This window comes from Sminthopsis crassicaudata, chromosome 1 (assembly GCF_048593235.1).
Source record: "Sminthopsis crassicaudata isolate SCR6 chromosome 1, ASM4859323v1, whole genome shotgun sequence".
Lineage (NCBI taxonomy): Eukaryota > Metazoa > Chordata > Mammalia > Dasyuromorphia > Dasyuridae > Sminthopsis > Sminthopsis crassicaudata.
In genome coordinates this window covers 218,361,051-218,384,984 of record NC_133617.1, presented here as the reverse complement: position 1 = coordinate 218,384,984, position 23,934 = coordinate 218,361,051, and the positions used below count along the sequence as shown (strand labels likewise).

The following is a 23,934-nucleotide window of genomic DNA, read 5'->3' as shown; positions in this document are numbered from 1 at the left end:
CCCCTTCAAAGTTCATGAATCTCTTGAAATCTATCCATGAAATTCTGATGAATTCCTGATATTCTCAATAGTCTTGCATACCAACAGTCTCTTAGGCTGGTTATGTTGGTGCTTTGGGTTTACAAAAGCTCCTAAATTTTTAAAATATGCCACTTTGTGGGCTCTAAGTAATTTCTATATTATTTCTTTTAAAAACTGATGCAGTGAAATGGGCAGAACCAGGGAAACAATTTATAAAACAATAAAATGAAAGAAAATTTCAAAATATAAGTGAGGAAACTGAATTAAGTGACTTGGCCAGGGACAGAATTAATCAGTGTTGGAGGCTTGATCTAAACTCGGATTCCAGGCCCCATACATTGTCCATTACATCTAGATACTCCCTTTGTAGTACTAGACTATGCTTACAATGTTCCGATGGGGCATTTCTCCCGAACAAGCGAGGTTAGTAGTAGGGGATGGAGTTAGAGATCCAATTTCATTAGTAGAGATGAGAAAACTCCAGGGTGAGGAAATTCCCTCCACCCATTGGAAGGCTGGCACATCGGCAACGTCTCGTCCAACAGAATTGTACAGATTATTGACAGGTTACGTGATTTATCCAATGTCACAAAGTTAATATATGACAAGAGGTGGGTCACTGCCATAGCAAAAGATACCAATAAATTAACAAAACTTTAAAAAAGCTTCAGAGAAGTAAAATAGAAAAGTGGAAAAAAGAGGTAGTTTCTATGTGACTGCCTTCTTAATTTTTATGTATACATTTCTTTTTTGTTCTTTTTATAAAGGGTGTTTTTTTTTTTTTTTTGACGATTTTTAAGCTCACCATGAAAAAGAAAATTTAAACAATTGAAATAATCTCGCTAGGCTCCAGCCCTCTTTTTAACTACTTTCCACCACGTAAAGAGGTATAGAGCGCCTCATGCTGGTACTTCGAGAGAAGGCTCTTTCTCACGGCTCCTCACTTAGTGGGTGGGGGATGGGAGCGCGCAAGCGCATTTTCCCCGGCTGCGCGCCGCACGGGACGCGCAGTGCATGGAGAGTCCGCGTGCGCCCGGGACCGCCTTCGGAAGTCTAAGGCCCAAGGCCTGAGACGAATAGGCGGTAATCCCGCCGTGGCGGCAGCGATGTTTGTAGCGCGCAGTATCGCGGCGGATCACAAGGATCTCATCCATGATGTGTCCTTTGACTTCCACGGGCGGCGAATGGCAACTTGCTCCAGTGACCAGAGTGTGAAGGTGAGGGAGAGAACCCTGGGGGAAAAGAGAGGGCAGGGAGAAACGAGTTACGTCTTTGGACTACGGCGGCTGAGGCGCGGGGCCAGAATCTTGTTCCGGGAACGCCTGACTACCGTCGGGCTTCCGTACGGCCAGTCTCGGCGCAGGTTTTCGGGGCTACCTCACGGCGCTGTCCCTCCGTGGGAGCCCGGGCGCGTGCGCAAAATTGACGGAATGAGGGCGGGCCGGGAGAGCTCGGGGTAACATTGTTTCCTCTGGCTTCCGCCAGATCTATAAGACTGAAACTCCCCCCATGCGAACCCCAACTAGGGGTGAGCTCTCGTATGTAATCCTAGGGAGTATCTGTCCCTCCTGCACTGGATTTGGGTTAAGACATCTCTCAACTTCCAAGTTAAGAAAACAAACCAAAAAAAATAACGCTTTTAGGCCTGGGCTTCCAGCCTGGGAGTCACTATTCAGCCAGAAAGAGGGGCTTTCTTTCAGAAAGGGCAGCTGCTCCCCAAACTAAGCAAACACGAGGACATTTTTTAAAGCATTTTATGAAATTGTGAACTTAGTGCTCACCGAACCAAAAAAAAAAAAAACCAAGAAAGAGTATAGTGTAAGAAATTGAACTTAACACAATGTTTTTTTCTTCCATTTAATCGAATTTCTTTTTTCAAAAGATTGATTCCGATACCTATACTAATACTGACAATATTTATTGAGTACCTTGTCCCATCTAGTTGAGGAAATTCATCAAACCTGTGTTCCATATTTAGGTGTCATATTTTTAATGTAGGGGTTCCATTACTAGAGACTAAAGGGAAAGACATATCATGTTAGTCAGATATTAAGATTTAGAATAGAAAGATTGTTACAAAACTTATTCATTTTATATTTTGTTAATATCGTTTTCATATTGGAAAAATAAGTAATTAAGATTATACCTAATGAATTTATAAATAAGGACCCTTTTAAAATCCACTTCTTTGATGCACAGATATTTGTCACTTAGATATGATTTGAAATGTGTTTTACTATCACCATTTTATGAATTTGTCTACTCCGGCATTTTTACATGCTTCCAGAATACCTAAATTTAATGTGGTAAAATTGTTTCAAATCCTTATAGTTTCAGAATTACCAGATATAGGACTGAAGATTAGTAATATTGACATTGATGAGATGGACCCTTGAGTGTAGTTGATTTTTTTTTTAACTTTTGCCTATTCTAATTCTGATTTATCTTACCTAATTTAGCTTTCTAGAGCTTCCATAATAGAGGATTATTTAGATTTTTTTTTTATTGTAAGAGATTCTCAATTACTTGCTTATATTATTGTTATTGTTGTTGTTCACTCATTTCCAGACCTGTCTGCCTCTGAACTGGGCTTTTCTTGGCAGAAATACCGGAGAGGTTTTGCTCTTTCCTTCTCTAACTTGTTTTACAACTGAAGAAACTAAAGCAAACAGCAATTTGCCCATAGTCACAGAAGCCAGATTTGAACTCAGTGATGAGTCTTCCTGGCTTCAGGTTCAAACCTCTGTCTCTTGTGCTACACAGCTGCCCATATTTATTTTCTATTTTAAAAATAAAAAAATTTTACTTGCATTTGTAATCTATGGCAGCAGGTGAGTTAGTCTTCTGGATTCTTCTTTTATCATTGCATTGATCAGAGTAATAAATTCTTTCAAAGGTTTTCTCTACAAAATTATTGTATACTGTTTCAAAGTCCTATTCATTTTGTATAGCAAAATAACTGTTTGGACATGTATTCATATATGGTATTTAACTTATACTTTAACATATTTAACATGTATTGGTCAACCTGCCATTTGGGGAAGGGGTTGGGGGAAGGAGGGCAAAAGTTGAAATAAAATGTTTTTCAATTGTCAGTGCTGGAAAATTACCTATGCATAAAATTTTTGTAAAAATTTTTAAAATTAGTTAAAAAATTAAATAAAAAGTTATTGTATAAACTATTATTCTAGTTCCACTCACTTTGCTCTTCTTCAGTTCAAAGAGGTCTGGCTTTTTCTAAAAGTATTCATTTCATCATTTGCCATTAAGTTCGTATGTTGTAATTTGTGTAGCCATTCCTCAAGACTAGGAAAGTCTTTTAGTTTCCAGTTTTTTTGCTTTCAAAAGTATTGCTAACAAATTTTTTTTATATAGATAGGCATGTTTTCCTCTTAACTTTGAGGTCTTTGGGTTATAGTCCTAGTAGTTATATAGCTAGACCAATGGGTATAGTTTAGGAACTTTCTGGGTGTAGTTAGTTCCAGGTTGTTTTCTAGAATGATTGTATCAATTAACTGCTTAACCAATAGTATACTAGTATCCCTATTTTCCTGCAGCACCTCCATCACTTATAATTTTTCTTTTTTGATGTCTTTGCCAGTTTAATGGGTGTGAGGTGATACTTTAAAGATGTTATAATTTGTATTTCTCTATTATTGATTTGGAGCATTTCTCTATGTAGTGGTGGTTAATAGCTTGGATATGACCATTTGTCTATTGGAGAATTCATAGGCATAAGTAGATACTTTCAAATTAGTAACTGCCAATGCTGGTTTCATAATGCACTAAAGTTGTCAAATATGTCTGAGAGGATAGAAGTTATTTTCATTTTGTTATTTAAGATGTTATTTTAGTACACGGGAATGATTTTTTTGTTTTATAAAGAAGTACATAGGACAAATGCAAAATTTTCAAAGAAAGATTGTAAAAACATAAATTTAAACCTGGAAATAACCTTGAGGTTTTTTAAGTTAACTCCTTTGTTTTATAAATGAGGAAACTGAGGCATAGATAAGTTAAGTGACTTGCTAAAAAATGCAAAAGTAGTAAATGGCTGAGTATTGGGATTCAAAACCACTTCCATTGATTATAAATCTTGAGGCCCTTCTATTTTACTACATTGATTTGTAGTATATATTTGTAGAATGTATTTTGTATTCACTTTGCATTTTTTAAAAAAAATCCTTTTCTTACTAAATGTAAACAAGTATTGATGATAATTTTGATTTCCTTACAGGTTTGGGACAAAAGTGAAAGTGGGGACTGGCATTGTACTGCTAGCTGGAAGGTAAATACTCATTTAAACTTTTTTTTTTTTTTTAATGATTTGGATTATTATGTGTAATACTTTGTCAGATCATACTGAATTTAAGTATTTCACTTTGACTTAATGGTGTTGCTATTCAATCCTTGGAAAGAATATTTATGGGACTTTTTCCAGTTTTTTGAATTCCATTCTAGTTGTACTAAGGTGCAATAAAACTGTCCTAGTCTTTACCATGTACAATACACAAATCTAAAACAGTGAGAGGAAAAAAACTGAAAATGTATGAGCACAAAATCAGGTAAAAGTTGATTGTTCTATTAGGAACATAATTAACATTATTTTATAAAAATAGGCAGTCAACTAAAGTTAAATGTGGATTATGTACTGGGCACTACATTTGGCACTTAGCACCCCTCTTAGTGGGAATACAAAGAAAGGCAATACTGATCTCAAGGAGCTCCCTATGTAATGGGGAGAGAATATTTAAACAATTTTGTGCAAACTAAGAGCAGGAGAAATTGGGGGTAGTCTTAGAAGAAGGCAAAGTCTCAGGCTTGTGTTTTTTTAAACTATTCAATTCCTGGATGAAATGATCCCCAGACAGTGAAGTAAAGATAACCAGTTAGTTCAATATTGAATGATGGCAGTTGCATCTTATAGGAAGTGAGATGAAAGGAAGTGCTCTAATTTGTAATTTTTTTTTTTTTTATTATATATATATATATATATATATATATATATATTTTATAATATTATCCCTTGTATTCATTTTTCCAAATTACCCCCCCTCCCTCTATTCCCTCCCCCCGACGACAGGCAATACCATACATTTTACATGTGTTACAATATAGTCTAAGTACAATACATGTGTGTGAATATCATTTTCTTGTTGCACAATAAACATCTAATTTGTAATTTAATAAAAAAGAGGATTATATATGTAATTCTGAAACCTAGATCAATGTAGAAACAGGTTCTCTTCTATAAGTTGACTTTGTAAGTCAATGATATAGAAGCCGGAGTACATTTTCCCCTTAAAAACAATTTTTTTATAAATGAGAGAGAGTTTCCATGGTCTGCATACAAAACCTTTAACTTATGTAATATAGCTCAAGGACAGTATTTTGATCTAAGTCCAGTGTATAAGAATGTTTCTGTGGAAAAAGCATTTAGTCATCCAACTTGGTCTGCCAAGTTGTTCTTACTTGTCATACCTTTTTCTCCCTTTATCTCTCCCCCTTCTGCATATTGCAGCATGATCAAGAACTCCTTCTTGTCACTTCCCTTTATGCAGTGTAGATTCTTCTAATTCCAAATGGAAGTTATGATGACTGGGACCTGGGAAAGGTGTTCTAAAGACATTGGGAAGCTATTGAGGACAGGGGCTCTTGAAGACGAGTAAAGTAGGACTTCCTACTAAAATTAGTAGAAATACTTCTCAACTTTATCCAATTAGAGTAATTTGTCTTTTCTAGTTTCTGTGAATTGAAGTTCACTAATATGAATTAATTTCCTACTCTTTTGTAGCCATGCATACATGTAATCCTTTTGAAGGTTTTTGAGTATTGGCAGAAATAAAGAGCAAATGGGGCAAAAAGTATTCCTCTCCTTTTCTTTTTTTTCTCATGTAGATGTCATGTAGATAATGATACCAGTTCTTTGGGAGTATAAAGGACCAGAACTAGATTCATTTTTATTTTAGGGGAAAAAATTAAGTTTGACTATCCTGAGTCCATAGAGCTGATGGAAAAAAGATGAGAAAATAGAATGGCCTTTCTGTTCATGAGATAAGTGCTGGTACTGAGCTACCATAGATAGAGAATGAGATTGAGACGAAGGAGTGGCTTTTCTTGTCTTTTTGTCTCCATTAACAGGCCTGCCACTTAAGATTTCATAGTTTGTGACATGTAAGGGGAGTAAAAAACAGTACTGCTAAATGTGAAAAAGAGAGTTGGGGATATTTTTTTACTTTTAGTAGTTATTTTTTCACAAAAAAAGCAAAAGGTTAAAAATAGTTTTACTTTTTAGAAGATACTTTATTTTGTACTTAGCATTGGTTGATGCAGTGCTTTCTTAAGGAAAAAAAGCTCATGTAAAAGAAGGTAATCTTATGCAAAAATTTTGGGAATGTTATTTCTTTTGGAGTCATTTAGAGTTTTTTCTTAAAATGCTGTTTTTTGGTTTTTTTTCCCCCTGTATAGACGCATAGTGGTTCTGTGTGGCGTGTGACATGGGCACATCCTGAATTTGGACAGGTTTTGGCTTCCTGTTCTTTTGACAGAACTGCTGCTGTTTGGGAAGAAATAGTGGGAGAGTCCAATGATAAACTTCGAGGTCAGAGTCATTGGGTGAGTCATGTGGTAGTAAATCACTTATGGCACTGATGAGAAGCTATGCAGATTATTATCTGTGACATATCCCATTGAACATATGGCCCTCTTCTCCTCTGCTTCTTTCCTTGTTCCTTCCATTCTTCCTTCTTTTCTTTTCTGCTATTTTCTTTACTTTTCATCTTGCTGTGTATTGTTCAAGGAACAGCAAGGCTAGTCAAGAATATCAGGACTTTCTTGGCTAAGTTGTTTTTTGGATTTTTGGCATTTTTATTTGTGATTACTGTCTTACATCAGTTGAACTCTTGACAAAATGGTGATAAATCTTTTTGCCTTTCTCCTTGTTTGTAGTTCATTTGAATAGGTCTGGTTAAATTGTGATTGTTTTTTGGGGGGGCCATCTCATTTTTACCTCTCTTCCCTCGCCAATTTGTTGATTTTGATCTGTTTTAGCTGGTTGATGGTCTGATTACTCATATGGCTGATTCTGATCTGACTTCCATATAAGTAACCAGTTATTTCTTTTATGTTAAGATAGTCTTTTATTTTTATGATCAGTGATCAACATGTTCAACACTGTTCAGTTGGACTTTTTTCTGGAAGAAAATATTTATGATAAATAGATATGAGACTTTTGAGAACTCTACAAGCCTTTGCCCTTTCTTTTCAAACTTATTCCAAATTTTCTAAAAATCTCCTCTTTGCCTACTTTTGCACTGTGGTTAAGGAATAACCATATATTGGATCATATTGGATTCATAGAATTGCTACACTTATTTCTCAAACACTATATCAAGTGTCCCAGAAAATAATATTTCTTGTTTCCTTTGAGAAACAGTGAAACAAACTATTAATTTCTTTCTTCACTTCAAGGAGAAAATTTGAACCACTTTATTATTGTCCTCTGGTTTTATTTATATCAAGGTTATTGGTGTTTAGTTTTCTAAGAGTTATCTCCATTTATCAGTATTTGGCAAAGATCTCGCTTGTAGAATACTTAATGTTTATAGTTGGTCTAAAAACTGTATGATTCTTTTTTTTTTCTTATATGCTCCTACTATAATTGTGGAAGTGGAAGGGGAAAGGGATCATACAAAACTTAGGGCCGCTTCTTCTTGTTTTATGGATTGTTGTAAACAAAGAGGTGATCGTCAAGCAGTCACCCTATTGAATATAAGTTTCATTGATTTTAGGTTTGTCTTCAGACATCAGACTTGGTCTGTTGTCAGAACATTTAGTTTTTATAGCATGGTTTTGCCTACCAGAGATCGTACTGCCCTGGTATGGCCTTTAAAAAACAAGAATCACTTGCATATTCTTTGATTTAGAACTCTGTGGAAACTATATATTTTATAGAGAATAAAAGGTTATTTGGTGCTTAGCATATTGTGTGGCACACAGTAAATGTTTAATAAATGCTTTTTCACTTGATATACTTTAGTGATTTGTTAATTCATTTCTTTTAGGTTAAGAGGACCACTTTGGTGGATAGCAGAACATCAGTTACTGATGTGAAGTTTGCTCCTAAGCATATGGGTCTCATGTTAGCAACCTGTTCAGCAGATGGTGTAGTGAGAATATATGAGGCTCCAGATGTTATGAATCTTAGTCAGTGGTCACTACAGCATGAAATTTCATGTAAGCTAAGCTGTAGTTGTATTTCATGGAATCCCTCAAGGTAAGTCGAAACCTAATCCCTTGATTTTTTTTTTTTTTTTTTTAATTTAAAAAGTCAATGACTTGATAATTTGCTTTGTTTGTATGTCAAAGAAAATCTAAAAGAAAATTTTAAGTTCAGAAAGTCAAAGTTCTGAATGATCTAGTATGGAAATCTACAGTTTAACTTGTCTTCATCATTGTAGAAAATAACATTTAACATTAGTACCTTAAATTCTCTATGAAATGTTTTGTAAATTAAAGAACTTTTTCTTCAAAGCATGTTCTAATAACTAGCAGAATGGAATAATATTAATTGTAAGCCTTTTAAAATGTTTAAAATTTTAAAATTTTTAGTTAACCTGATTCATAGTTTGTAATTCTCAGTGTAATTTATATTTTCATGGACAATGTGAAAAGTAAAATTTATCCTAAATTTGTAACCTAGACCTAGTATTTCATTATTTAAATTATGCCATTATTAATTGATGGTCAAACAAACAACTTTTATGACTTTGTTTTTAGTTTTAAAGGACAGCAAAATCAGTGAAACTCAAGCCAAGGTATTGAATTTTGTAGAAATGGCTTTGAGAATCTAGTTATGGAAAAAATACATGGACCTAGGTAGGAAAACCAAGGAAGATAACAGTTGAAAAGTCTGTAACTTCACAATAAGCAATGTCCTAAATAGAATCATTCTTTCCAGAGTTTTTTTTTTTTTTTTTTTTTTTTGCTGAGGCAATTGGGGTTAAGTGACTTGCCCAGGGTCACACAACTAGGAAGTGTTAAGTGTCTGAGATCAGATTTGAACTCAAGTCCTCTTGACTTCTGGTGATCTATCCACTGGGCCACCTAGTTGCCCCTCAGAGTGTAAACTTTTTAAGAGTATAAACTGTGTATGTCCTATTACCCTGGCAGTCCATTACCCCTGCACTCAATATTTATTGAATTAAATTGAATTCCCCTTGTTCCTTCTGGAAGTTGTTGACATGGGGTAAATCTGGAACTACCAGTGACATCTGGGGAGGAGGCTGTTTTTCTGTTCTCTCCTGCTGTTCCTCTTGGATCTGGATTCTGATTTGCCAAAATATCTACTTTGTTTCTAATACTGTCACAATTTCTCTTTATCCTAAGAATCTACTTTACTTTTTAAAATATAATTTTATGGATAGCTTAATGACTTATATATATATATATATATATATATATATATATATATATATTTTTTTTTTTTTCTCTGCCCTTTTTCATACCTAGCAACACATTCTTTGTAACAAAGATTAAGGAAGAACAGTAGTTCAAAGCCATACAATACATTATCTATATTTGACAGTAAATGCAATCAATATCCTACATCCATAGTGTCCCATCTTTACAAAGAAGGGAGGGAGGTAAAAGTTATCAAAGACTTTTTGACTAAATTTTTTGCATTAATAAGGGGAAAAAGTTTCATGTCATTTTATCCCGTGTTCTTGATTGTCAAATGTCTGAAGTCTTTTTTTGGGGGGGATGGGGGGAAGACAAATCCAGAAAGGCCTGAATATGAGTGATATAATAGTAATAGGTTACAGCATTTAATAATTTACAAAGCCATTACAGTTCTTGTGAGGTGAATAGTATTATGATTTTCATTACTTCCTAGATAAACAGACTGAGTTTCAGAGTTACTTGCTAAAGCTTTTTTTATAACCACTAGTAAGTGGCAAAACCACCTGCATTCAAGTTCTTTAATTCTAAATCTAGTGTTCTTTTCATTTTATCACTCCAGATAGCTCAATTAACTATTAGAATTATTGATTAGATTGTATTCTTTGAAAACACATATTATAGTGTATAGCTCGTAATTGATAATGTTTTAAAATGTATAAATGTATCCCTAAATTTCAGTACAACAACCTTACCCTCCAAAATTAGGTGAATCACAGAGGGGTCAACGAGACAATTGCTCCATAATTTTCATATGTAGCTGCTTAATTCTAGTATGTGTAAGTTGTGCCAAATGAGGTGTAAAAGGATATATAAAGTCAATTATCAGTTATTTTTATCATTATGATTATTATATGTCTGTGTAAGTAATTTGTTTTCCTTTCATTTCCAGTTCTCGTGCTCATTCCCCTATGATAGCTGTAGGAAGTGATGACAATAGTCCAAATGTGTCTGCTAAGGTTCAGATTTATGAATATAATGAAAATACCAGGTAAGTTAAATCAGTCTAGATAAGTCTAAATTTGTTTTTCTTTACTTTTTTGATATGTATATAATTTTTTATCTTTAAAGAGTTTTTTACTCAAGTAAATTATATTCTGCTCACTATTGAGTTAATTTTATTTATGCTCTACTATGTAGATAACTTTATGAAGATTACATGAGAATAAATTATATTGTATCTTATCTTGTTGCCAATACAGAGTTGATATTTAGCAAATATTAATCCAATTTCCTTATAGGAAATAGAGATTAGCAAATTAACTTGTTCTGTTTGTGTTAGAAAGATATTTTGTAGTTTAAATAAGATCATTGTCTTCTTGAGAACCTACATTGTTACAGTGCTGAGTGATGGTAGGATCTTGTAAGACCTGTACAATTTATACTTCTGAGAAATTTTCTTATGCTATAAATTAGTAATTGTTCAATTGAGATTCAATTTCAATGTAGTTTTTACTCTGGATATTTTGTTTAAATTGTGTTAAATTAAACTTTAAATCATAAAGGAAGTATTTTGGAAATCTGGATTAAATATTAGTTAACAATAGAAGAGTATAATTATAAAAAGTAATTTTGTTACAGAGTGCTTGTAGTCTGAAATGATAAAATATATTAGTAAAGATTTTATTTTTCTTGTGGATTACTTTATGCAAATGATTTGAATTTTCTTAGGAAATATGCAAAAGCAGAATCCCTTATGACAGTCACTGACCCTGTACATGATATTTCATTTGCTCCAAACTTGGGAAGATCATTCCATATCCTAGCAGTAGCAACCAAAGATGTGAGAATTTTCACGCTAAAACCTGTAAGGTGAGCTTTTGAAGCAGTTTTTTTTTTTCTTTCTTTTTTTTTATTATAGCTTTTTATTTATTAGATATATGCATAGGTAATTTTTTTCAGCATTGACAATTGAAAAACCTTTTGTTCCGGCTTTTCCCTTCCTTCCCCCCACCCCTTCCCCCAGATGGCAGGTTGACCAATACATATTAAAAATGTTAAAGTATAAGTTAAGTACAATATATATATTACATGTCCAAACAGTTATTTTGCTGTAAAAAAAAAAAAAAAGAATCGGACATTGAAATAGTATACAATTAGCTTGTGAAGGAAATCAAAAATGCAGGCGGACAAAAATAGAGGGATTGGGAATTCTATGTAGTGGTTCATAATCATCTCCCAAAGTTCTTTCCCTGGGTGTAGCTGGTTCAATTCATTAATGCTCTATTGGAACTGATTTGGTATATCTCATTGTTGAAGAGAGCCACATCCATTAGAATTGATCATCATATAGTATCGTTGTTGAAGTATATAATGATTATCTGGTTCTGCTCATTTCACTCAACATCAATTCATATAAGTCTCTCCAGGCTTTTCTGAAATCATCCTGCTGGTCATTTCTTACAGAACAATAATATTCCATAATATTCATATGCTACAATTTATTCAGCTATTCTCCAGCTGATGGGCATCCACTCCGTTTCCAGTTTCTGGCCACTACAAAGAGGGCTGCTACAAACAATATTGCACATATAGGTCCCTTTCCTTTCTTTAAGATCTCTTTGGGATATAAGCCCAGTAGTAACACTGCTGTATCAAAGGGTATGCACAGTTTGATAACTTTTTGAGCATAGATTTGAAGCAGTTTTTAAATAGGATATTACAATTGATTCTCAAAATATTAATACTAATATTCTGAAACAAAATAATTACAAGAAATTTTTAATTCTGTATTTTTAGGATGGGAGTAGATTTACTTTGCTTAGTATAATTATTTCAGTGCTTTAAAATTCTTAAGCATATATCCAATGAAAATTAGATGCATTCTGAGTTTCAAGTATTAGAAATTTACTATATAGAGAAGTTGACTGCCTATTTTACCTGAAAGCTTTTTGTTTTATTATTCCTTTGTATTTTTTTTTTAACCCTTTAACTTTATGGGATGTGATCTTTTAATATGTTTGGATAATTTTGATTTTTTCATTTTGAACAACATATTGCTAATCCTTTGGAGGTTGCTTCACTAAAACTTTCTTTAACAGGAAAGAATTAACTTCTTCTGGTGGGCCAACAAAATTTGAGATTCACATAGTTGCTCAGTTTGATAATCACAACTCTCAGGTTTGGCGAGTAAGTTGGAATATAACTGGGACAGTGCTAGCATCATCTGGAGATGATGGCTGTGTAAGACTATGGAAAGGTAAGATTTCAATGAATGACAATTGTATTATGAATAAAGACATTTCTTTGCTCTTAGAAAACTCCTTTTAGCTAACACAGTAATGACTAAAAAAAAAAAATTGCCAAGTTTCCATTTTGAACAAAGGAAGTCTTTCAAACATTGGCTAAACTATCTATAATAAAAAAAATAGGAGGCATCTTAGGTGGCTCAGGAGATAGAGCAGTGGGCCTGGGGTCAGGAAGACCTGACTTCAAATTTGGCCTCAAATACTTAGTAGCTCTATGATGGTGGACAAGTCACTTAACCTGTTGCCTTAATATACTGGAAAAGGAAATGGCAAACTACTCCAGTAATATTGCAAAGAAAAATGCATGGATAATCTGGGCCATGTCAACACAGTCAGACATGATTGAATAATTGAACTTAACATGATAAAGTAATGAATGAAAAAACCAGAGAGAGAGAGAGAGAGAGAGTTAGTTTCTGGATAATTAATAATTAACTTAATTATCAGGTTAGTGGATAATAAATTGGTGGTTAATGGTTTCTTTCAATAAGCAAAGACCCCTGACACTGAATACCTTAAATATTTTTTTGAAAGGGCATGACCCTGACAAGTGGAATTCAGCTCTGGTGGTCATTTAATGAAAAGGTGGGCTAGAAGTCTTTAGTTTTTTTCTATTGAGAATGTGGCTTGATCGTGGGACTCTTCTGCCTCTAGCAATCTGGACAGGAGAATTAATCTCCATCCAGACCACTCTGGTTGGTTTTCTCCAACATTATCCAATAAAGGAGGACAAAGATAGGGGCTCATTTTCTTGGAGCAAGAATTTGCCTAGATTAGATTCTAATAAACAGAAATAAGTTCTCTTAGTTGAGTAGAACATCTCATCAATTAGCCATGTCCTTTAGAGAATGACTGACTTATATAGTCAGGAAATAAATGAGAAAATAAAGAAGAAAAAGCCTTAATCTTAATGTAATAATTGATTGTTAACAAAATAATTGTTAAAATGTTATAATTATAAAAGTTATAATTGTTAACTTTTTTGGAAATGGAATTTTAACCCAATTTTTTATGTTGCTTAATTTAGTTAATAAATATTTCTTTATAGAAATTCTCAGCTCTCAGAGTTGATTTTTTTTTTTCAATTGTTGTGTTTTAGAAAAGTGTTAAAAAAAACAAACAAAACAAAAACAAACCCACCAAATCCAGATCATTTAATGCATTTGGGGAAATTGTTCTCTTTATTTACTAATATTTGTACTTAAAGTAAATGTCATTTGAACATTTGTCTATTTGATATATTCTTTTGGGAGACAAATTTGTCCCCTTGAGTAACTAAATATTAATAGATTTCACCTTTTTCCACAGCTAATTATATGGACAATTGGAAGTGCACTGGTATTTTGAAAGGTAATGGGAGCCCAGTCAATGGGAGCTCTTCTCAGCAGGGAATCTCAAATGCTTCTTTAGGGTCAAACAATCCAAATCTACAAAATTCATTAAATGGATCATCAGCTAGCAGGTAGGCTGTTTTGTGTGTAAGCTTGGGAATTTTAAAGTAGCAGTTTCTTCACAGCTTCGTTCTGGTACCTGTACTAAAAAGAAATCTGATGTTTGTTTTATGTTTTTGAAGGAAAAACCCTCAGAATTATTCATTTGTTGTTTAGAAATTAATCTTTAATATTATGACTGTTCCAACATATTTGTACTTACTTTGATAAAGCTATCACAACTACAAAGTATACTGAATTATCTTTAGAAGTTTAATGATCTGTCTTTAGACATGTAAATGGCTTATTTTAAAGGCACCATTTCGATTTTGAAGTATTAAGAAAAATGAAATAGTCCTTGATGACATTTAATACTATTATTAGAGAAAATTTACTTATATAGACATTGAGTCTGCAAATTTATTCTTTTAAAAGAATGTCATAAGGCTTGTAGAGGTATTAGTAGGGTTATTTTGAATTAAATTTATTTTAATTTTGCTAATGAACTAGAGTGGAGACTACAATAGGAGACAAAGAAAATCGGATTTCTTAATTCCTAGTTTTAGCATATTAGTAGGAAACAGAATATTTCTGTTGTTTTATATAGCATATTTGATGATTCCATTTTGTTGTATTTTTGATAATGCTTAATGCTCTGAAGAGGAATAATTTATTTTTATATTCCAAATTAAGTATAGATGAAAATATTACTTTATCATTGCTTAAATTATACACTTGTGAAATTGGGTTTCAGATTATAACTTTAATGAACTGACATCTGGTTTACTTATGACATTATTTAATGCAGCTGGCTTCAGTTATAAAGTAGCTATACAACTTTCAAATTGCAAAAGTTATTTTAAAAAACCATATAATTTGACTTTAGAGATTATTTTTTAATAAATAAACTTTAAAAAAAAAATACAAGTGAAATAAACTATCTTTACCAAAAAATAGATTAATTTCAGAGTGACACATTCATGAAGATGGCTTTACCAATTGTGGAGCTCTAATAATGACTAAACAAGAATGATTATCAGTCCTTTTGTGTATTTTTAATTTTAAGCTTATAAAATAACTCGTTTTAATCTTAGTCTTAGTCTTATTGTGCCAATAATAATCATGTGTGTTTAGATCTGTGATGCATTTTCCCTTCTCCATTTGTATTATGTTCTTTAACAGAAAGCACAGCTGATCTCAAGCTTAACTGGAGTAACTTTGCAGTTTTGCTGCTTCTTGCATGCACACAGGAATGGGAAGCAAGCTCCTTTTTCCCCTCCCCAGCGCCGTTTGACCTCTCCCAAGACACACCAGCAGCCTGCTCACTCCTAAATGCAATCTTAAGGCTTTTAAAAAAAAAAAATACACTGTTTCTCTACTTCCCAGTGCCATTTGTTGACACTAATGGAACTTTTGAATTAAATGGAGAGGCTTCTTGTTGAGACAAATTTTCACTAAAGTTCTTTGAAATGTTTGTGAACTAAATATTATGGGTTATAGGAAAAAAAAAAAACACGATCATTGTCTTTGTGAGTATGAGGGTGGAAAGAACTCCCATTGCTCCCATTTGGAAGAAAATAGACCTTTTTGTTGGTTTTGTTTCTCAAAACAAGAAACAGAATGGTGAATTTTTATAATTTTTAAATTTGAAGATTGAATAAATCATTTTTCATAAAGATTGTTTTGAGTGCCAATTTGTTTTACTTTTGTAGTCTTGATTTATTCATATTAATATTTGGTATAACTTGTAAATTAGTTTGTAACATTTAAATTTGTTAGCATTAAAAGAATTAGAATGCACTGACAGTAATTTAACTGTACAGATGAGAGCTAAATTTATTGTTTGGTATTCATTTATATTATAAAACTGCTTTTGTAAGCATTTTTTATTAGTGCTCACTAAAAAGAATTTTTTTATCATGTGCTTGTATGTTCCTATGGTGTGATTTCATGGAGTAAGGTTTCCACCAAGTACACATTCTAAAAGGTACTGTAAATTGAGAAGCACTTAAAAATCCACTTAAAATGCAGCATGTAATGAAGCTTAAAGGTGGCATGTTCCCAGATTCCTTATTTACTTGGCTGTTCCACTTAGTAAATATTCCCCAGAGCTCTAAACCTTACACTTAATATCTATAATTCAAGTGTACTAAAGTGCATAAATATTACGGGTAAGTTATAATAAATGGCAGAATACAACATGATATGGCTAATTCTTTTAGCCTTTCACTTAGAAATCTGTAGCTATACTGTGTTTTTTGCAGGAAAAACATGTAAGTACATATTATGATTGTATTTCTGTGAGAGATAGTCATTAAAGTGTTGTGATATCTACCTATACTATGTGAAAGTTTTTTAATTGGTTATTAGTATTGTATATGCACTTGCATAAAATATGTGCCTCATGCTGCTGCTGCTGCTGCTGCTGCAAATGAAACATTACTAAACTCAGCTAAGTGAGCATCAAATAAGGTGTGGTGGACTAGAAAATCCTTTAAATTTTCAAATTATTTATTTTTTTTTTTTAACCTGTACTGGGATTTTAAAAGTATTTTCTTTAAAAAAATTGTACCGTGTGTGTGTAAAGTTTCCAAACTTGCTTAAGCAATCTTGATTTTTGAATCAGGGCCTTGATTTCTGCTATTATGTTCCCTTAGTTTTGGCATGAATATACTAAAGCTTTTTTTTTTTTTTCCAGCATGTCTTTTCTCCTCTTTGGTTCTCCTTGTATTTACTACTTTTCTCTTTTTTCTTCTGTTTTGTTTTTTTTGTTGTTGTTGTTTTGTTTTGTTTTGGTGTTTTGTTCCTGTTTTCATTGTTTCAGGTATTTCTTTCCCCCTCTGGATTCCCCACGGGCTGGATCAAGATGGTCCAGTTATGCCCAGATCCTTCCTCCTCCTCCTCTTCCTCCTCCTCCTCCTCCTCTGATAGAGCACTCTTGCGATGCTGACACTGCCAACCTCCAGTATCCTCACCCTCGCAGACGATATATCTCTCAGCCTCTTAATCCCTTACCTGAGAATGAAGGGATTTAAACCACACATTTAAAATTTTACAAGGCCTTATTCAGATGCTTGTAAATGCTTTCATTCCTGGCTGCTTTTTTTTTTTTTTCCCCCTTTCATTTTTTCCAGGTATTTTCTAAATTCAGGGATGTTCTTGCATGTATTGCAAATAGGATGCAGAATTTTGAATTTAAATATGTTTGTGCTTGTGCATCAAAGGACTGTTTGTTTCTTTGGTTGATATCCTTTGATGAAATATGATATGTACAAGCATTAACTGTGGAAAGCTAGCTATGTGGAAAAATAGCTTACTTCAAAGTGCCTGTCCTCTACATTTTATTTTGTACTTAAGTTTATTATCATGGTCTTGAGTTTTTGATTTGTCACATTCATGTGAAAGTGTATAATTATTAATTTCGACATGCCTTTGAACATACCTTAGGAATTATTTTTTAAATTCTGAAGGCTAGTGTTGGAACTGATTAGTTAAGCAAAATAAACCATTCCTGTGTATCATGCAGCAAAACATAATTTGTAGTGTTTGGTCATTTTTAAAGAAGCTGCTTCTCAAATATAAATATCAAATTTTATAATTGTGATCTCACTACTCAATAAATATATTAAAAGGTATGAATGTATCTTTTTTGATAATTAGCATTTCTGACTATTCCATTAATTTCGTATGCCATTAAATTTTAGGGAATGAACAGCTCTAAAAGTAAGCATTCTAAAGTGGAAGTGCCATCATTTTAAAAGTTATTCAAGCCATGCATGAGTATTATACACTTAAAATGACAGATTAATTTAAAATTATAAGATCAGTAACATCCTTTTCAGATATTGTCACTTTAGTGTGCCAGGGGTATGGTCACCTAGATGACAAAGGACATGTGAGTAATTGAAGGAACTTGGGGTATTCAGTTTGAAGAAAAAGGATGTGATAACTATTTAAAGGGCTATTAATGTGGAAGATTTTGTTAGAGGCAGCTGGGTGGTAGAGTGGATATAGTACCAGACTTGGAGTAATGAAGATCTAAATTTAGATCCCTCCTCAGATGCTTATTTTATGGCCTTGGACAAGTCATTTAACCTGTTTGTCTCATTTTCTTCAAAGGTAAAATGGAGTAATAATAGCATCTATTTCTCAAGCACAAAGTATAGTGACTGGCAGCTACTCACATATGCTACATAATATTCTTTAGCATGGCCCTAGAAAGCTGAACTAGAAGCAGTGGGTGAAAGTCAAAGAGTCAAATAAAGGTGCTAAGGGAAAACAAAACAAAACATTAATACTGTCTAAAAGGGGAATAGACCATTTTTGGAAGATGGTGGGTGTAAAGGGCTAAATATACATATATACATAATAAGTATGCAGATAGGGATTAGGGGGAGAAGTAAAGGAGATGGATGAAACTCCAAGAGGCTCAACACCAACCTCTCTTCACCTAATTCTAGTCTAGTCCTACAATTATCTGTATATACGAAAAGATTGAGCCAGCACAGAATAGTGGGAAGAGCCATTTTCCCAAGCGTATGCTACTAGAATATTGTCCAATAGGTGATTAGCCTTAAGTGCCCAGTTTTCTGATTCTAGTGTACCTCTTCAGAGTTTCAGCCCTTTACAGGTGGGTTATTATAGTTTGGAAATTTTTAAAGATTGGGATGACTGCTTGCAGATAGATTATAGAGGAAATGGTTGTCCAGGATAGAATTTGGATGATACAGCTTCTGAAGTCCTTTTGTATTTTTTGTTTTTGTTTTTTTAAGACTGGATCTCCCCGTTTTGCCCAGTATATTTGTGGATGCAATTCTCCCCTCCTCAACCACCTTTTCTGCTTAGGAGCTTTGACTTGCTTTTTGTGGAATAGTTCCTACAATGGAGAGACTTATATTTGTGCCAGTAGGGCATATACCCCATCTTTATGGCCTTGCTTTTGCAGATCAATTTTCCAGCTAGATACACATATCCCCAGTCTCAGCCTGTTACTAGCATGTACTATTACATTTAGATCTCTCTTCAAGTATCTAAGGTTAGGCAATATATATATTCAACAAAGTGTTTTATGATAAGGGAAGTATTTAATTATGTACTATGATTTACCCATTTGGTTTATTATAATGAAAGAAGGAAGTTTACATCTGATATATATTTGATGCCTTTTTAATTTGCCAAAGAATGGAAGGTTATAATGAGGATTTAATGTTGTAATTGAAGAATATGGTTTAGTTTCCTTACACTTAAGACCTCTAATGTAGTGTCTAAGTTTCATCAGATGGGAACTCTTATTTTTGTCTTGGTATCCTTACTATGTAACATAATTACTAAGACATAATACGCACTTAATAAATGCTCATTGTATTGTATTTACAGGCAATGATCCCAGAGGGGAAGGAGGAAGAAACCTTTTAGAATTGCCATCAAAGTGCCTTTCTGTAATTTGAATGGGATTAAAATGTTGCTCACCATCAAAATAAATTACAAACTTTGAGATTCTTGAACTGGAATTTGGGAATTAAATTTTTTTTTAAATAACTTTCAATATGACTTGATTTCCTTTGCAGTCCTATGTATTTTATGCATTTAAAAATCTGTTAAAGACTGCATGACAAAATAGATTAAGAACCTCTATTCTGACTAGAGGTCCATATTTAAGTGTTCTAGGAATTTATTTTCACTTTTCTCTGAACTTTTATAGAAAAAAATTGGAATTATATTGAGAAAATGGATGTTACCCCTAGTCTCCACTTATTGTGCCCTTTTCATTCTAGGAATTCCTGTCCAAACCAATTTTAATAATAAAGGTAGTCAGCGATTGTTTACTAATTGGCTAGCTAGTTGTCTCAGTGTTCAAAAACTTATATTTAAAAGGTGCTCATTTCTTAAAAATAATATCCATCCATCCATCCACATACCCATACATATATACACTTGTACCCTGCAATTCATGCCTTGGAAGTACCCTCTACCCTAGGACATATTGGACAGCTTCTCCCATTCATTTAAGGAGAATTTTTTAGATAGCTATTTTTTCATTTCCCATTAGGCTGCACTACTATAGACGTCATCATTTTCCTTCCAGGTACCTTCTTTCTTTTACCTTCCTTTAGGTTTTCTTTTATGTGTAATATTTACCAGTAGAATATAAGCTTCTTGAAGACAGAGGACTGTCCTCAAGGGAGACTGCTTGTATTTTTATTTATAGATTAGTACAGAGCCTGGCCCATTGTAATATCTTAATAAAAGTTAACTAATATTTAAACCATCTGTAATGTCTTTGGTGTGAATGTACTTTTAATTCAAGCTTAATCTCTATATTTAGTATATGGCTAGGTTGAAAAATTCATCTGGTTGTTCACTTTGTTGGGGGCGGTAGCCCCCCCTTTGATATTCCTTGTTTAATCTCCAGCTTCCTTTGGGCTAGTTTTGGTTTTCAGCCACCATTCTAATGATCTGAAATTCCTTTCTGGGGAGAGACTGAAGGAGATAACAGAATTTTTGTCTTATTTACAATAATAAAAAAAATTCCTGTCTTATTTACAACAACAGTGAATTCTTGTATTATTGACAAATATCTCCAGAACCTCTTGATAACATCTCTGTGCAAACATTGTTTTGATGACTCTAGTTATGTATATAAGGAAGGCTGAAAAATGAAAACTTTGCATTTGGTGTATACCAGCCAATGCCTGTCAACTGACGTTCCCTTGCAGACAGTTTGGATCTTCCTGAAGGCCAAATGCCTGTCTATCCCTTTACTATCAATAAAGACTTTGTTTCCATATAGCAATAAGTAGCAAATTCATTTGCTGCTGATGCCACCCTTGGTTACTTTGGGGAAGGAAGGAGAAAGAGAGAAAGGAACTGACCCATCTCTGTTTAGAACCTCAGTTACTCCTCATCAACTTGATGATACTTCAAACTTGGGTAGGTTGGTTTTCTGATGACATACATTTCACTGGGCCTATGAGAACAACTTTTCTTCAAGTATCCTTTATTTTGTTCTGCAAATCCTCCCTATAATCATAAATTTTTTTCAGTCTCTTATGTACTGCCTCTTTCTCTGCTGCTCACAAATATAGCTAAATCTTGCTAGGCCCTATTGTGCCTTCAAACTATTTTTCCTATAGCCTCCTTTTCTGAGCCAAAACCTTTAGAAAAAGGTATGTGCTATCTTCAGGCTCTTTCTAAATTCATTCAACTGAAACTGCTCAACAGTCTTAGCAATAATGCTTTTCAATGCTTTTTCTTTAATGAATTTCTGCACTTTTAAACACTTGGCTACCTCTTTTCTGAATACTTTTTTTGGTAACCCTTCTCTTTCTCCTATCTTGATATCTTCTAAATTGTTCCTTTTCTTTCTCCTCTGCTAACTTAGCATCCATAACACACACCTGTTCATGTACCTCAATCCTCTATGAATTTTTTTTTTCTTAAGTTGATCATCTCATCAACTCACATGGGTTTAATTATCTTTGTGTAGATGGTTGCAAGATCTATATATTTGATCCAAGTATTCTTTGGCCCAATCTAGGCTCAACAACTTCCTTATTGGACAGTTCAAATTGGATGACCACAACAAAATTTACGTATCAAAAACTGATCTTATTTTTCCCTAAAAATTGTCTAAAAAGTCGCTGACCTTTTTGTTACACCTCTTCTTTCACCCATCTTTGCAACTTGTGTCATTCTTGACTCTTGCTCTCTTTTACCCCACATTTCTTATCAGATGCCAGATCTTGTAATTTCTGCCTCCATAATCTCTCTCATATCAGTTTTCTTTCTCCATTTCCGTTGTAGATGCCCTGGATTCACCTGCTCCTCATCTGAACTCAAGTTACATTTGTCCAATTTGTATATTCCTTTTCCATTCCAATTCATGTTACACAGCTGCTTAAAATGGCTTTCCTGTTGCCTCCTATTTAAAATCACGGGTGTCACTTCTGGAATTTAATAGAAATCCTTTGGTATTTAAAGAGCTTTACAACCTGTTTTTCTACCTCCTTTTCTGGCTTTATTACTCAGTATCTTCCTTCAATACACACCATTTTTGGAGCCAAATTACTTTCCCTTTTAATCTCTTAAAAGAGAACCTTATATAGCTGTCTCTGTCTTTACACAGTCTGATTGAGAAACGTCTCCCCTCCCCACTCATGTATGGCATACATTTTTCTTCCACATTTTTGTAATATCTAATTTCCTTCTGTAATTCTTTTTAAGCTACTTTTAGTTTTTCCTTGTCGTTTCCAATTGCCAATACTTCTACTCCTCAAACTCTTTCCCATCCTATTTTGTACATATTTTTATAAGTAAATGTTTCTCCTTTGCATTGTTAACTTTATGTTCTGGGACTTTCACATTTGTCTTTGTGGCCCTATCGCCTAGCTAAGCGCCTGGCACATAATAGGTGCTTAAATGCTTGGTATTGGAAGCTTTTCTAGCATAAACGGACTAGTCAGAGTTTACATATTGGCCTTCAAGGCCCTAGGAGTTACTGCCGTAATGGAAGATCGGAAGCCTTTAATATACTGCTTCCCCCACCATTGAGCTTCTGAATTGCTGAAAGGTAAGAGTCCTTCAATAAATCAATTATCCAGCGCAGAGAGATATGAGGTCGAGAATTTAGCTATTACTGGCTTGTTTGTAGTTTGAGGAAACAGTCTGGGGACTTGAGAAATTTTAATTATGATTTATGCCTATCTATTGTAACAAGTGGACCACTGGGCTTTTAAATTTTTTTTTCATGTGGGCTTCCTCTTTTGTAAAAATGGGATACCTTTTGTCCTACCTACTAAACAGAATTCATATTAGGATAAAAATGATTTACTGCTTTCTAAAATAAAAAACATTATTTACATTTAAAATAACATTACTGCTTGAGTAGATCATTCACAGGAAACAAAACTAGGAATTCTTTGTGCCCTAGATGAGAGGAGCATTGCAGTGAATCCTGGAAGAGCATGCGCTTTCCTTATGCCGCGATGATACTTAGCGGACTCTACTACCAGAAGTCGTCTTTATCTCCGCCCACAGAAAGCAAGAATTGGGCTCAAAATTCCTCAGCAGGTGAAGCGAAGAGGCTGATTATTCTTTCACCTCTTTAGGGGCGCGCTTTTACTCTACTTCAAATATCACAGCTGTGCTCCCCTCGTCCAATCAGCAGGCATTGACGGCGACCGGATGTCCTTTCCCTCTCCCGAAGGCACCCAATCTGGAGCCTTTTCGGTGTGTTCCGTCGTACCGACTGGGCGGAAAGGGCGGGCCTCGTATCACCGAATACTGAGGTAGAGTCGCGAAGAAGCTCCGTGCGCCTGCGCACAGTGACCCGGTTCCCTTTTCCCTTCATCTTTCTCCCTCTGGCCTCGGTCAATCTTCCTGCCACTACCGAGCACTATACGAGGGGAAGACGTAGCGTTCAGCCGTCTCCTGAGCCACTCTTTGCTCCGCGAGGCAGCCTCTTGTTTGGATAGAGAAGAGGTAGGCTAAACTTTTCCCTCAGGGCTCGCCGTTATTAGTCTAGCTGATGCTGGGTCGAGAAACCCTTGGAGCTCTGAAACAGGGGAGGGAAGGAAAGGAGGCGGATCTCCCGGTTCTGTTTGGCCGTTGGTCTCTAAGGCTTCGTCTAGAGCAGGTTTCCGGCTGCCGGGTCTCGGGCCCGCTGTCAGAATAGCAGCTGGAGCTAGGGTCGCGCTGTCTGCCAGCGGCTGTGGAACAGAGAGGGGCGGGATTCGCGCCCTCTAGTAGGGGGCGGAGCTTGTGGAACGCGGCGTCAC

The 23,934-nt window shown here is 34.4% G+C and overlaps 1 protein-coding gene across 1 annotated transcript in view; it reads left to right on the top strand.

Moving 5' to 3' along the window:
• Nucleotides 1–994: 994 nt before the first annotated feature.
• Nucleotides 995–23,934, top strand: part of CEP192 (centrosomal protein 192) — a 164,431-nt gene continuing 141,491 nt past the window's right edge. The window contains exons 1-10 of the mRNA XM_074279226.1: nt 995–1,238; nt 4,259–4,309; nt 6,490–6,636; nt 8,085–8,296; nt 10,373–10,471; nt 11,152–11,292; nt 12,522–12,679; nt 14,037–14,190; nt 16,983–17,191; nt 23,661–23,901. Coding sequence (XP_074135327.1) covers nt 1,128–1,238; nt 4,259–4,309; nt 6,490–6,636; nt 8,085–8,296; nt 10,373–10,471; nt 11,152–11,292; nt 12,522–12,679; nt 14,037–14,190; nt 16,983–17,191; nt 23,661–23,901 — 1,523 coding nt within the window. The 5' untranslated portion in view covers nt 995–1,127. The remainder of the gene's footprint in view (nt 1,239–4,258; nt 4,310–6,489; nt 6,637–8,084; nt 8,297–10,372; nt 10,472–11,151; nt 11,293–12,521; nt 12,680–14,036; nt 14,191–16,982; nt 17,192–23,660; nt 23,902–23,934) is intronic.